Here is a 16327-nt window from a genome sequence, read left to right as displayed (position 1 = left end):
TTTCACACTGTAGGGATTCTGATTCTGTTCCTTCTGATTCTGAAATGCACCCATGGTGCTGCTGGGAATCCCAGGATTTTGTCTGAGCACCAGTGAAGGACTGACTATATAGTTCCAAATCAGGCATGGAGGGGAACTTGCTGATGGTAGTATTCCATTTATCCTGTAATGTTTTTAAAATGGTTGAGGTTGTGGATTTGGATGATGCTGTTGAAGAAATCTTGGTGAGTTATGGAGTTATAGAGTCATACAGCATGAAAACAGGCTTTTTGACCCATCATGCTTAAACTGATTAACAAACTTCAACTATACTAATCCTATTTACCAGCACTTGGTCCACAGCCTGCTATGCCCTTGCATTTTAAGTGCTCATCCAGATACTACTTAAAGATTGTAAGATACCTACCTCCAGTACCATCTCAGGCAGCACACTCCACATTTTTGCCACCCTTTGGGTGAAGTAAGTTTTCCACCAATCACCCCTAAACTGTTTATTTCTCATCTTAAAGTTATGCCCTCCGGTTTTGACACATCTGCCATGAAGAAAAGGTTCTTTTGATGTTGTTGCAATGCATCTCATACCGCTGTGCATTAAAGGTGGAGAGAGTGAATGTTAGAAGTGTTAGCTGAGATGCACATTCTTTTCTTATGTGGTTTTATGCCCACATCCTTGAGTTTGGGTTAAACATACTCTGTTTGAGAAGAAGGAAAGGTCAAGAATTGTCTGAAACTGTGGGCTTCTTTTTAATTCTACTTGAAGCGGTTCTCTTACTTAACTCTGACTCCAGTGATGAGGACCTAGAATCATAGAGATGTACAGCACAGAAACAGACCCTTCGGTCCAACTCGTCCATGCCGAATAGATATCCCAACCCAGTCTAGTCCACCTGTCAGCACCCGGCCCATATCCCTCCAAACCCTTCCTATTCATATACCCATCCAGATGCCTTTTCAATGTTGCAATTGTATGAGCCTCCACCACTTCCTCTGGAGCTCATTCCATACACATGCCACTCTCTGCGTCAAAACGTCGCCCCTTAGGTCACTTTTATATCTTCTCCCCTCACTCTAAACCTATGTCCTCTTGTTCTGGACTCCCCCACTCCAAGGAAAAGACCTTGTCTATTTATCCTATCCACGCCCCTCATGATTTTACAAACTTCTGTAAGGTCACCCCTCAGCCGCTGACACTCCAGGGAAAACAGCCCCAGCCTATTCAACCTCCAACCCTGGCAACATCCTTGTAAATCTTTTCTGAACCCTTTCAAGTTTCACAACATATTTCCAATAGGAAGGACACCAGAATTGCACTCAATGTTCCAAATGTGGCCTAACCAATATCCTGTACAGCTGCAACATGACCTCCCAACTCCTGTACAAAATACTCTGACCAATAAAGGAAAGCATACCAAACGCCTTCTTCACTAACCTATCTACCTGTGACTCTACTTTCAAGGAGCTTTGAATCTGCACTCCAAGGTCTCTTTGTTCAGCGACATTCCCTAGGACCTTACCATTAAGTGTATAAGTTCTGCTAAGATTTGCTTTCCCAAAATGCAGCAGCTCGCATTTATCTAAATTACACTCCATCTGCCACTCCTCATCCCATTGGCCCATCTGATCAAGATCCCATTGTAATCTGAGGTAACCTTCTTCGCTGTCCGCTACACCTCCAATTTTTATTTCATGTTAAAACTTAATATGACTTTTTAAGTAAATAGTTTAGAAATTGCTGAATTTGTGAAAAAAGTCCTAATTCTGTTTTCTAGTCTAGTTTGTTTTGGGAGGAAACGAAACTTTCTTATGGGTGTTCAATCTGAATTTATCTCTTTGGCTGGTGGTGGGTGAGAACTACACTCAGTATTTTTTTTAAAGGGATGTTTCTAAAATGACTAGCTTCAAAAGCCTTAGTTGAGATGTAAATACTTTCTGGTTTTGTTTCTTTGCAGGAATTTTTTTTTCAGAGATTTCATTCTTCACAGCAGCTTTCAGCTGTGTGCCACCTGGTCTTAAAGCTGTATCAACAGGTTTTTGGAAGAAATTGTTTTAAGTTCTCTCCAAATAATTTAAGGTCTGTTTCTTGATCTTAACCACTACCATGATTTTCAAAGTAGTGACAGCATCTGTCACCGTGTTTTGTTGTGTAGTTTTATGTGTCTGTCTGTTTGAGTTCAAGATCGACAGACCCAGGAGAAGGCAAAGTCGAAAACTGTCTTCAGAGTTTGGCTACTTAATAACACTATTTATTACATGTTAAGATTAGATACTGCATTGTGTGGTGTTTCGAGATACGGTAGTGTCCAATCCGACTGAGTCACTATAAAAAGATTATTGCATAAACTATACTGCCTCATATTGGCTGGTCCCCCTGCTTCTCTGCGTATGTTTCTGACAATCAAATGGTTTGAGTTAATGCTCCAAGTGTTTCTCCCACTTCCTTAACTTTGTCCACACTGCACTATTTATGTCCACACTGCAGCAGTGCTGTTACAGCATCACAAGACTGCTCATAGGTTCTATGACAGGCTTTCCTCTGATCACCTCGAAACCACTTACTTCTCACTTTAAACTTATTCCCTTTGGTCATAGACACATCTGTCATGGAGAAAAGGTTCTCATGATGTTGCAATGCATCTCATACAGACTACAGGCTTTTCAGAGTCAGGAGGTGAGTTACTTGCTGTAGAATCCCTGGCTCTCATAGCCACTGTATTTATATCATAGAATCCCTGCAGTGCAGAAAGAAGGCATTTAGCCTATCGGTCCTTCACCAATCCTTTGAAGAGTGTCCCATCCATACCAGTTATCCGCCATCATCATAACCCTGCAATTAGCATGGCTGATCCACCTAGCCTGCACATCCTTGGACAGAATGGGGCAATTTAGCATGTCTAATCCACCTAACCTGCACATCGTTGGACTGTGGGAGGAAACCAGAGCATTCGGCAGAAACCCTGCAGAGACTGGAAGAATGTGTTAACTCCACACAGTCACCCAAAGCTGGAATTGAGCCTGGGTCCCTGGCCCTGTGAGGCAGCAGTGCTAACCACTGAGCCAGCGCACTACCTGTATGTAAATATATGGCTGATACGGTTCAGTTCCTGGTCATTGTTAAAGTCCAGGAAGTTGTCAGTAGGAGATTTGGAAATCTTAATGTGATTGAATAATGAGGATGGTCTTGGATTCTCTCTTGTTAGAAGTAGTCATTGCCTGACACTTGCTAGTTGCTACTTTTCAGTCTAAGCCTTGATTATGTCTAAGAATTGATGCATAGGGACAAGGAGTGGCTTAGTATTTGAGGGATTGCAAATGGTGCTAAATGTTGTGCAATTGTCAGTAAATATTCAAACTTCTGACCTTATGATGGAAGGGAAGGTCATTGATGAATCATTTAAATATGTCTAAGCCTATGACAAACACCTGGGGAACTTCTACAGAGATGTCCAGTTGCTGAGATGATTGACATCCAGCTTCCTTTGTGATGGGTATTATTCCAACTAGTGGAGAGTTTTACATCTCATTCCAATGGACTCCTGGTTTTTTTTTAGGGCTTCTTGAAAGTGCCCCCATCAATCACTGTTTGACATAAATGGAAGACACTCTCACATCCCTTCTTAAGTCCAACTCTTCTGTCCAAGAAATTAACTAGCTTTCTTCAGTTTTAAGCTGTTTTTAACCAGACAGAGAAGGTCAACTCCTTCCTTTCTGGAGGTCTGATGCGTTCTTCTCAAATTTGCACATTCACAACCTATTCAGTTACCTGGGATTCAGTGAAATAGTTACTGTCAGGCAGAAGGCCTTTGTCATTGATAATGGATTGCCATTCCCTGGGCCAATTACCCACAGCACCTTCCAATTTTAAGGTGCAATACCTCCCAATTCCTTCAAGGCTCGAGATGAAACAGTGATTTACCTCAACTTCATTCAGTATAGTCTATTTTTTCTCGTTGCTGATAATGTGGTCTCCTCTACTTTACTTTACTTTAAGGAGATGAAGCTAGACTGGGTGACCACTTTGCCAAACACCTTCGTTCTGTCCATAAAAATAACCCCAAGCTTCCAATTGCCTGCTACTTCAACGCACCACCGTGTTCCCTGGCCAACATTTCTGTCTTGGGCCTGTTGCAATGCTCCAGCAAGGCTCAGTGTAAGCTGGAAGAGCAGCATCTCACTTTCTGCTTGATGTTCCTGCAGCCTCCAGGATACAATATTGAGTTCAATAATTTTGGGGCCTCTATTGTGATTTACCCATCTCTACACCCCAGGCCTTGTTGACATACTTTCAGCAGAGCCAAACCATTCTCACCCACTTATGATCCCCATCATCAGCTTTTCTGACATGCCATTATGCATCCCTTTGTTTTCCTAACTGCTGTGTTTTTTCTCTCTCTCTCTTTGCTCTATCTATCACATGTTCCTTTATTTCTACACCCATCACCTCCCCAAACTCCCTACATCTACCACCTTTTCCTAGTTCCTACTCGTTCTGATAAAAGATCACTGGACCCAAAATGTTGACTCTGCTTTCTCACTAAGAATGCTGCCAGACCTGCTGAGTTTCTCCAGCACCAGCAGTTTCTGTTTTTGTTGCAGTGTAAAGAGAATTTGCAATGAGTGTCATTTAATATGTTTTTCTTTTAAAAATGCAGAATCTTTTCCATAATCCTTGGTCTTTAAAATTGTCCTTTTCTAATTTCAGTCCACAATCAAAAATACAGAAGATTAAAAAGATGTGGTCTTTACATAGACTCCACTTGGTAGCACTATTGCTGATACTTTGTTTATGTGTAGGCTAACAAGATCGTAATTGGCTGGGGCAGATTTGTCCTGCCTTTTGTGGACAATTTTCCCCATTGCTAGGTAAATAGAGAATTTTGAACTGTACTAGAACTGCTCAGCTTGAGACAGACCTCATGCTGAAATGTAAATCTTTAGTCCCATTGCTGAAAAAGTTTTGGAACCAATAACTTTGCAGTATCCAGTGCCTTCAGCCATTCCTTTTTGATTTAAAATGGACTGAATTGAATTGAGTTAATGGAAGGCTGATATCTATGATGCTGGGGACATTTGGAGGAGGCTAATTTTTCTTTCAGCACTTCAGTTGAAGATGGTCACAACTGTTTCTGCCTTCACTCTAACACTCGTGCCAGATTTCTCTGTCTGTTCTGTTGCTGCCAATGGCCCACAGTGCCTCATGAATGCCAATCTTGAGTGGCTAGACATTCTTAAAATTAATCCTATTAGTAGTGTGTGCCACACAACATTAAAGGGAATATAATTTATTTTACTTATTTGTGAGATGTGGGTGGTGTTGGCTGAGTCAACATTTATTGCCAGGTACTAGTTACCCTCAGGAGGGGTAGCGAGCTGCCTTCTTGAATGCCCGCAGGCCCTGTATTGTAAGTTGACACACAATGCTCTTAGGAAGAGAAATGCAATATTTAGATCCAGTGTCAATGCAGGAACGGTGATCTATTTCCAAGTCAGATTGGTAAGTGGCTTGGAGGGAATCCAAGGTGGTGATATTGCCATGAATCTGCTGCTTTTGCCCTTTCAGTTGGAATTGGTCATGGGTTTGGAAGTTGTCTAAGGATCTTTTGAATTTCTGCACTGCATCTCATAGATTGTACACACTGTTGGTACTGAGCTTGGTGGTGGAGAGATTGGATGCTTATGGATGTGATGTCAATCAAGCAGGCTGTTTTGTACTGGGATGGTGTCAAGCCTCTTGAGAATTGAGAGCTGCAGCTATCCAGGCAAATGGGGAGCATTCCAGTCCACTCCTGACTTGTACTTTTTGGATAGTAAATGAGCTTTGGGGAGTCAGAAAGTGAAGGTGACTCAGGGTTCCTTGTATCACTCCTGGGATGTTGATAGTAAGGGCTTCAATGATAGTTACATCATTTAATGTCAAGGCTTGGTGGTTTTGTTGGAAATTGTCATAACCTGGTATTTGTGTGGCATGAGTTGTACTTACCACTTTTCACCCCAAACCTGGAGATTTGTCCTGATCTTGCTGCATTTGAGACTACTTCAGTGCCAAAGAGTTTCAAATGGTGCCGATAGGCAATCATTGGCTAACATCCCCACTTCGAACCTTATGATGGAGGGAGGGTTATTAATGAAGCAACTGAAGATGGTTGGACTGAGGATACTACCATGAGGAACTGCAGCAGAGATGTCTTGAGTAGAGATGATTGACCTGCAACAACCACAATCATCTTCCTATGTACAGGCATGGGCAGTGGTAGGTGAGAATGAGCAGAGAATTGATACCAGGCAAAGGTCTGAGCATCAAACGAGGCACTGAGAAGAATACCCAGCCAACCCAGTTCTGTCCTCCTTAACTCTTTATGTTAGTGTCTGGAGGCTTGTCCCAGAATTGGAAGAGCAGTCCCACAGACTAGTAAAGCAACAATGTATAAAGTAATTGCCTGTGGGATTTAATCTGTTGACCATTTCCAAGGCACCATCATCACTATTCCTGGGTATTTCCTGTCCAACCAGCAGAACAGACCCACCAGAGGTGAGGGCCAAGCGATACACAATCAGGAAAAGTTGCCTTTGAATTCTCCACCATGACTCTGAATACCAGGAAGTCTTGTAGCAAGTCATACATAGACAAGGAATGCTACTCGCTGCTAGCTATCATCGACTGTACCTTTCCCTTGAAGTATTGATACTCCTTGTTGAACAGTATTTGGAAGAAGGACTGATTATGGCAAAGGCACTGAATGAATTCTGGGTGGGAGCTTCTGTATCCATCACCAAGGGTAACTCAGTAGCACTAACACTCAGAATTTGAACAGTTCTAAATCAGTGTATTGATAATGGTACCTGTAGAATCTGAGTACACAGCATTTGCAAGGAAAAGGCAATTGTTACTGTCATGTTGAAACCTGGGGAAATAGGGATATTCCAAAATACCTCATTAGGAGCATATCAGGAAACAAAGGTGGTTACACCCTGAAGGCTTATTCTCAAAATTAAACCACCATTTAAAAGAATTACTGAGCGAATGCAGGTCTGGGGGCAGAGGCAGACAGAAATGGGTGTGAAGTGTGTGTATTAGATTAGATCACTTAGATCACTTACAGTGTGGAAACAGGCCCTTCGGCCCAATAAGTCCACACCGCCCCGCCGAAGTGCAACCCACCCATACCCCTAACCTAACACTACAGGCAATTTAGCATGGCCAATTCACCTGACCTGCACATCTTTGGAGTGTGGGAGGAAACCGGAGCACCCGGAGGAAACCCACGCAGACACGGGGCGAATGTGCAAACTCCACACAGAGAGTCGCCTGAGATGGGAATTGAACCCGGGTGTCTGGCGGTGTGAGGCAGCAGTGCTAACCACTGTGCCACCGTGCCGCCCGTGTCTTAGGAAATAAGAGAAGGCAGGAAAAGTGTCAGCAATTCTTAATTTTGGATTCTGATTGGATCCAAGCCTGAAAACATGAAAATAGTAAAAATGCATGAATGCAAAGCAAGTACAATCTTTTCAGTCTAATTCATTAGAGGCTGTAACACCAAAGCAAAAGCAAACTTCTGGCAAACTAAGAAGTAATATATTTTTAAAAATATATTACTAGCTGTTGGGATTTGGACATGACTAGCTGGGAAAATATTTATGACCAGTTCCTAACTTACCCTGAGAAGGTGGTGATGAACCGCTGCCTTGAGCTGCTGATTTGTATGTAGTGACAATGAACAGAAGACCATATAGTTTCAGGTCTGGGTGGCATATGTCTTAATTTTGAACTTGCAGGTGATGGTATTCCAGTATAAATGTTGCCCTAGTCCTAGATATTAGAGGTTGCGAGTTTGAAAGGTGCTGGAGGTGAGTTGTTGTAGTGCATATTGTATATGGTATACCCTGCCACTAAGCACTAGTGAAGGGAGAGAATGCTGAAGGCGATGGATGGGGTGCTAACCAAGTGGGCTGTTTTGTCTTGGATTGTGTCAAACCTTTTGAATATTCCCTCACATTCCTGACTTGTGTGTTGTATTTGGTGGATGGGCTTTGGGACATGGCAGGAATTGAATTACTTGCCAATGACTTCCTATCCTTTGGCCACCTCTTTGTGTAGCTGTTCCAGTTCAGTTTCTGGCCAATGGTGACTCCCAGAATGTTGGTAATAGGTGATTCTGTGACTATAATGTAGTACAGGTAGACAGACAGACAAATTCTGTCCTGTTGAAGATAGTTATTGCCTCATACTGGTATAGTACAAATTTTACTCAGAGTTTACATCCCAAGCCTGAACAGCAGAGCTAACGTCTGTAATTTTTTGAGTGATACAAAGACTATATTTTTCCACTTAGAAAATTAATGCCTAATGAATGTGATTTAGTTTTGTGATCAGAGAGATCTGTTTGATGAAACTATGACTCTAAGTCCTTTAACATTAAACTATTTATCCATCACTTTACTGTAATGCCGATCATGTAGCTTTTGTTTATATGCCCAATGATTTTGAATGCTCAATAATTTTTTTGTATTTAGCGGAGCTTGGGGACTGTGAACCTCTGGAACATTCTCCAGAACTGGTGTCAGAATTCCGGTTTAATCCTAATCAAACTGAGGACATGGAGATAGATATTTTTGCACGGTGGAAGGATTGCAGGTAAGTTTCTGAACTAACACAGTTGAACTTTTAGGAGACATTATTTCAGATCTTAAATATCTATTTTCCTGTAGTTTCATGATAATTGGAGAGAACACGATTCAACATGTAGCAACTGCTTTTTGACATTTATATAAAAGACTTGGATGTGAACACAGGAAGTACGGTTAGTAAGTTTGCAGATGATACTGAAATTGGAGGTGTAGTAGACAGCAAAGAAGGTTACCTCAAATTACAATGGGATCTTGATCAGATGGGCCAATGGGCCAAGGATTGGCAGATGGAGTTTAATTTGGATAAATGTGAGGGGCTGCATCTTGGAAAAGGAAATCAGGGCAGGATTTGGGGAGTGTTGTTGAACAAAGAGACCTTGGAGAGCAAGTTCATAACTCCTTGAAAGTGGAGTCACAAGCATGATTGTGAATAAGGCATTTGGTATGCTTACCTTTATTGATCAGTGCATCGAGTCTCTGAATTGGGAGGTCCTGGTGTGGCTGTACTACAGGAAGTTGGTTAGGCCTCAGTGGTGTGTGCAATTCTTTTCTCCCTGCTATAAGAAGGATGTTGTGAAACTTGAAAGGGTTCAGAAAAGATCTGTGAGCATGTTGGTAGGGTTGGAGGGTTTGAGCTTTAGGGAGAGGCTGAACAGGCTGGGGCTGTTTTCGCTGGAGCGTCAGAGGCTGAGGGGTGACATTATAGAGGTTTATAAAATCTTGAGGGGCATGGATAGGGTGAACATAGAACAATACAGCACAGAACAGGCCCTTCGGCCCACGATGTTGTGCCGAACTTCTAACCTAGATTAAGTACCCATCCATGTACCTATCCAAATGCCGCTTAAAGGTCGCCAATGATTCTGACTCTACCACTCCCACGGGCAGCGCATTCCATGCCTCCACCACTCTCTGGGTAAAGAACCCACCCCTGACATCTCCCCTATACCTTCCACCCTTCACCTTAAATTTATGTCCCCTTGTAACACTCTATTGTACTCGGGGAAAAAGTTTCTGACTGTTTACTCTATCTATTCCTCTGATCCTCTTATAAACCTCTATTAAGTCACTCCTCATCCTTCGCCGTTCCAATGAGAAAAGGCCGAGAACTCTCAACCTATCCACGTACGACCTATTCTCCATTCCAGACAACATCCTGGTAAATCTTCTCTGCACCCTCTCCAAAGCTTCCACATCTTTCCTAAAGTGAGGCGACCAGAACTGCACACAGTACTCCAAATGTGGCCTAACCAAAGTCCTGTACAGCTGCAACATCACTTCACGACTCTTGAATTCAATCCCTCTGCTAATGAACGATAATACTCCATAGGCCTTCTTACAAACTCTATCCACCTGAGTGGCAACTTTCAAAGATCTATGTACATAGACCCCAAGATCCCTCTGTTCCTCCACCTGACCAAGAACCCTACCATTAACCCTGTATTCCGCATTCTTATTTGTTCTTCCAAAATGGACAACCTCACACTTGGCAGGGTTGAACTCCATCTGCCACTCCTCAGCCCAGCTCTGCATCATATCTAAGTCCCTTTGCAAACGACAAATGCCCTCCTCACTGTCCACAACTCCACCTATCTTCGTATCATCTGCAAATTTACTGACCCACCCTTCGACTCCCTTATCTAAGTCATTAATAAAAATTACAAACAGCAGAGGACCCAGAACTGATCCCTGCAGAACTCCACTTGTAACTGGGCTCCAGGCTGAATATTTACCATCTACCACCACTCTCTGACTTCGACCGGTTAGCCAGTTTTCTATCCAATTGGCCAAATTTCCCTCTATCCCATGCCTCCTGACTTTCCGCATAAGCCTACCATGGGGAACCTTATCAAATGCCTTACTAAAATCCATGTACACTCCATCCACTGCTCTACCCTCATCCACATGCTTGGTCACCTCCTCGAAGAATTCAATAAGACTTGTAAGGCAAGACCTACCCTTCACAAATCCGTGCTGGCTGTCCCTAATCAAGCAGTGTCTTTCGAGATACTCACAAATCCTATCCCTCAGTACCCTTTCCATTACTTTGCCTACCACAGAAGTAAGACTAACTGGCCTGTAATTCCCGGGGTTATCCCTATTCCCTTTTTTGAACAGGGGCACAACATTTGCTACTCTCCAGTCCCCTGGTACCACCCCCGTTGCCAGTGAAGACGAGAAGATCATTGCCAACGGTACTGCAATTTCCTCTCTTGCTTCCCACATAATCCTAGGATATATCCCGTCAGGCCCAGGGGAACTTGTCTATCCTCAAGTTGTTCAAAATGTCCAACACATCTTCCTTCCTAACAAGTATCTCTTCTAGCTTAACAGTCCGTTTCACACTCTCCTCTTCAACAATACGGTCCCTCTCGTTCGTAAATACTGAAGAGAAGTATTTGTTCAAGACCTCTCCGATCTCTTCCGACTCAATACACAGTCTCCCACTACTGTCCTTGATCGGACCTACCCTCGTTCTCGTCATTCTCAGGTTTCTCACATACGCATAAAATACCTTGGGTTTATCCTTGATCCTATCCGCCAAGGATTTTTCATGCCCTCTCTTAGCTCTCCTAATCCCTTTCTTCAGCTCCCTTCTGGCTATCATGTATCCCTCCACTGCTCTGTCTGAACCCTGTTTCCTCAACCTTATGTAAGCCTCCTTCTTCCTCTTTACTAGACATTCAACCTCCCTCGTCAACCAAGGCTCCCTCACACGACCATTTCTTTCCTGCCTGATAGGTACATACATATCAAGGACACGTCGTATCTGCTCCTTGAAAAAGTTCCACATTTCCACCACATCCTTCCCTGACAGCCTATGCTCCCAACATATGCTCCTCAAATCCTGTCTTACAGCATCGTAATTTCCCTTCCCCCAATTGTAAAATCTACCTTGTTGTGCGCACCTATCTCTCTCCATAACCAAGGTGAAAGTCACAGAATTGTGGTCACCATCACCAAAATGTTCACCCACTAACAAGCCCACCACTTGTCCCGGTTCATTACCGAGTACCAAATCTAATATGGCCTCCCCTCTGGTTGGACAATCTACATACTGCGTTAGAAAAGCTTCCTGGACACACTGCACAAACACCGTCCCATCCAATCTACTTGATCTAAAGAGCTTCCAATCAATATTTGGGAAGTTGAAGTCGCCCATGACTACGACACTGTGTCTTCTGCACCTTTCAAATAGGCATATGGTGAATAGGCAAGGTCTTTTCCCCCAGTGTGGGGAGTCCAAACTAGAGGGCATAGGTTTGAGGTGAGAGAGGAAAAATTGAAAAGGGACCTAAGGGGCAACTTTTTCATGCAGAGGATAGTGTGTGTATGGAATGAGCTGCCAGAGGAAGTGTTGGATGCTGGTACAATTACAACATTTAAAAGGCATCTGGATGGGTATATGAATAGGAAGGATTTAGATGGGTGTGGGTCAAATGCTGGCAAATGGGACTAGATTAATTTAGGGTATTTGGTCGGCATGGATAAGTTGGACTAAAGGGTCCAACAGGAATGCAGAATACTGGGTGAATGGTAAGATTCTTGGTAGTGTAGATGAGCAGAGAGATCTTGGTGTCCACGTATATAGATCCCTCAAATTTGCCACTCAGGTTGATAGGGCTATTAAAAAGACCTACAGTGTGTTTGGGGGATTGAGTTTATTGGTAGGGGGATCGAGTTTTGGAACCAGGAGGTCATGCTTCAGCTCTACAAAACTCTGGTGTGGTCGCACTTGGAGTATTGTGTGCAGTTCTAGTCACCGCATTAAAGGAAGGATGTGGAAGCTTTGGAAAGGGTTCAGCGGAGATTTACTTGGATGTTGCCTGGTATGGAGGGAAGGTCTTACGAGGAAAGGTTGAGGGACTTGAGGCTGTTTTTGTTGGAGACAAGAAGGTTGAGAATTAATCAGAGGGTTAGATCGGGTGGACAGTGAGAACTGTTTTCCTTGGATGGTTATGGCTCGTACGAAGGGGCATAGCTTCAAATTGAGGGGTGATAGATGTTGGATAGTTGTCAGAGGTTGTTTCTTTACTCAAAGTGTAGTAGGGGCGTGGAATGCACTGCTTGCAACAGTTGTAGACTTGCCAACTTTATGGGCATTTCCATGGTTATTGGATAGACATATGGACGAGAATGGAATAGTGTAGGTTCGATGGGCTTCAGCGCGACATCAGGGGCTGAAAGACTTGTACTGCGCTGTAATGTTCTATGTTCTATGTCTGTTTCCGTGCTGTATATTTCCATGACTCTATAACTGGGACTGCAACAGTTGCATCGTTTTTAATGCCATATCCTTGGTCTTTGTAATGTGCCTGACATGAGTGGTCAACAAACTTTCTGAAAATTCAGAAATGGAACATTCACCACATTTCCTATATTTGCGCACAGACTCCTCAAAACATAGTTAAGTCAATTAAACATGGTTTGTTCTTTACAAATTCATGCTGATTATCTAATGAAAAGAATGACTTGCATTTATCTAATTCCCCAAATTTCATTTCAGTTAATGAAATATTTTTGAAATTATAATGTAACAAACACATCAAATTATGTAAAGCAATGTTGACATGTAGTAAAACAAGATAATGTTTTAGTGATACTGGTTGATAGATAAACATTAACCAGAGCACCTTGGAGAACTCCTCTTCTCTTCAAAATAATGCTATGGGACCTTTGCATTGAACTAACAGGCAAGGTAAATACTTGACTAATTTTGCCTTTGAAAGATGCAACTTCGGCAGAGCAACACTTTTTAGTACTAAACTACAGTGGCTGCTGTAATAATTATGCACTGAAATGGTTATCAATATTCATTGTCTTTAATTTCTTGGTTTATCAATTTCCCCTTTGTTGAACTTGCAAATGTCATTTCCTTTACCAGAAATTCCATTTCAAAATACTTAAATATTTGACCTTATGGTCATTGACAATATGGTTTGTTGCCTATGTCCTTCAATCTGCAAAAGGTCAATATACAGTGTATCACTGACTAGATGATAATTGGATGTTGTGTCCTGACTTGACATTTTATTGACACTCCCTCACTGGCTCAAATGCTGGAGCTCCTTCCCTAATGGCATAGTGGGCCTACTCTCAGCACACGGCCTGCAGGCATGTGCAATAAATGATGGCCCAGCCAGCGGTGCCCGTATCCCATGAATGACTTTTAAAAACATAAGATTCAGAGAGTGAACAAACCCTAGGCAGATGAGTTAATGGAGAGAATCAGAAGATGACATGGGAAGTACAGAGTAGTTATGAGAAAACTAAGTAACTACGAACATATGGTGAGAGGTCATAAGATAGTAATTTGTTTAGAAGTTAATGAAGCTAAACTTTGTGAAATACTATGGAGATACACTCGGCAATGCAGATGAATCACCAAAGTGTTCATTTCACCCAGAGGTATGTAACAGGGACAAAGTCACAACTAAGGTGTTCATACTAAAAACTATGCTGATGATTATAAATTAGGGCAGAATTTTCATCAGACATAATGCAAAAGCAGTAATTTCCATAACTTTTAAAAGTATCAGTGTAAGATTGATAAATCAGTAATTTGTCCTTTAAGAGAAGATTAATTATCCTTCCAACAAAATAAAAATGAATTCATCTCAAATTAGGATTACGAAGAAGTAGGACAGCAATAATTCAGACTCTGAAAAATTTGGAAAATTACCATCAAGTATCAGACTTATGTTCATAGGTATTTGTAGCACAAAAATGCCATTCAGCCCATTGTTTCCATACCAATCAACAAAGGTCTGACTACACTAATCCCATTTTCCAACTCTCGGCCCAATACGGTAATGCAAGTGAATGTCTAAGTACTGCTTAACTGTTATAAGAGTTTCTGACTCCACTACCCTTGCAGGCTATGAGTCCCAGACTCTCGCCACCTTTTTGGTGGAAAAACTTTTCTTCAACTTTCTTCTTGGCCTTCTACCTCTTTAAATCCTTGAGCTCTCTACTAAGGGAAAGAGTACCTTATCATCCCCCCTTTCAATGACCCACATAATCAGAAACACACCCATCAGGTGCCTTCTCATTCTTTACTTCTCCAAGGTAAACAACATCAGTCGATCCAGTCTTTCCTTATCATTCAAACCTTCCAGCCAAGGCAGTAGCCTGATAAATCTCCTCTGCATCCCATTCTAGTATAATTAGATCCTTCCTACAAGTAGTGACCAGAATTGCAATCCACCAGTTGTGGCCTAATTTGTGTTTTGTACAATTTCAGTATAACTTCATTGCTCTCAAGATCATAAGAACTAGGAACAGGAGTAGGATGTTTAGCCCCTCGGGCCTGCTCCATCATGCACTCAGATAATGGTTGATCTGACATACTTCATCACCACTTTTCTGCCTTTTCCCTCGATTCCCCAACTGATCAAAAATCTAGCGATCTCAGCCTTAAATATACACAACTAAACCCCACAACTCTCTGTGGCAAGGAGTTCCAAAGACATATCAACATCTGAGAGATGAAATGCCTCCTCATCTCAGGTTTTCTGTATTCTGAGACTGTGCCTGCTTATCCAAGTTCTCCCATAAGGGAAACATCTTCTCAATGTTTACCCTGACAAGCCCCTTAAGAATCCTATATGTCAGAATGAGGCCACCTCTAATTCTTCTAAATTCCAATGAGTAGAGTCTCAACTTATTAGTTATTGTTCCAAACACAATCCCTTTGTACTGGAAATCATCCTAGTGAACCTTTACTGAATTGCTTTTGATGTGGTAATAGCTTCTTTAGATAAAGGGACCAAAACTTTCAGCACTCAGCACTCCAGATGTCCAGTTGCAGTAAGACTTTCCTCTCTTATGTTCCAACCCCCTTGAAACAAGGGTTAACATTCAACCTTACTGATTATCTGCTGCACCTGTGCAGTAGTTTTCTGTTTGGTGCACTGGTGCCCCAAGTCCCTTTGTGTTGCAGCTTTCTGCAGTTTTTTTTCAATTTATTTAACAGTCTTCTTTTGTTCGTCTTTCCAAATGAACAATGTCACATTTTCCCAAATTAATATCAATATATCTGTCTCTTAGCTTGCATTTCCACCTACTTTTGTCATCTGAAAATTCGGTTAGAGTATATTTGACTCTTTCCTCCAAGTCATTAATGTACATTATAAACAGTTGCAGTCCCAATACTGATCCCTCTGGAAACCCATTGCCACAGGCCACCAACCTGAAAAAGTCCCTTTATCCCAACTCACTGTTCCCTGCCCGCTAACCAATTCTCTATCCATGTCAATATGCTACTTCTAGCACCAAGCTCCCATACTTTATGACAACTTTTTGTGAGATACTTTGTTGAATGCCTTCTGGAAGTTCAAATTTACGGTTCCCGTCTATCCAATCTGGTTAAGACTTTGTCAAAAACCCCTAATAAGTTAGTCAGGCACTATTTTCCTTTTATTAATTTGTGCTGACTTTGCTTGATTAGATTATGAATTTCCAAATGTGCTGCTATTACTACTTGTATTCTGTGCCTACACAAATGAAGGCACGTACCTCATGTGCTGCCTTAACCACCCTATCTACCAGCCCTGTTATGTTCAAGAATCTTTAGATATGCACACCAAGAGCCCTCGCATCTTCAGTACTTTCAAGTGTCCCAACTTTGATAGTGTCCTTTCTTGCCTTGTTATCCTTCCCATGACCTTAGACCTTTCTAGGTTGAATTCCCTTTGCCACTGGT

At 42.1% G+C, this 16327-nt stretch overlaps 1 protein-coding gene across 2 annotated transcripts in view; it reads left to right on the top strand.

Moving 5' to 3' along the window:
- LOC140480568 (band 4.1-like protein 4B) overlaps positions 1-16327 on the top strand; it is a 380420-nt gene that overhangs the window by 187393 nt on the left and 176700 nt on the right. For both annotated transcript variants that reach the window (XM_072575571.1, XM_072575572.1), the window contains exon 7: positions 8509-8629. In XM_072575571.1, the coding sequence (XP_072431672.1) occupies positions 8509-8629 (121 nt within the window). The remainder of the gene's footprint in view (positions 1-8508; positions 8630-16327) is intronic.

This window comes from Chiloscyllium punctatum, chromosome 8 (assembly GCF_047496795.1).
Source record: "Chiloscyllium punctatum isolate Juve2018m chromosome 8, sChiPun1.3, whole genome shotgun sequence".
NCBI classification, from domain to species: domain Eukaryota; kingdom Metazoa; phylum Chordata; class Chondrichthyes; order Orectolobiformes; family Hemiscylliidae; genus Chiloscyllium; species Chiloscyllium punctatum.
This window is presented reverse-complemented; position numbering and strand designations above follow the sequence as displayed.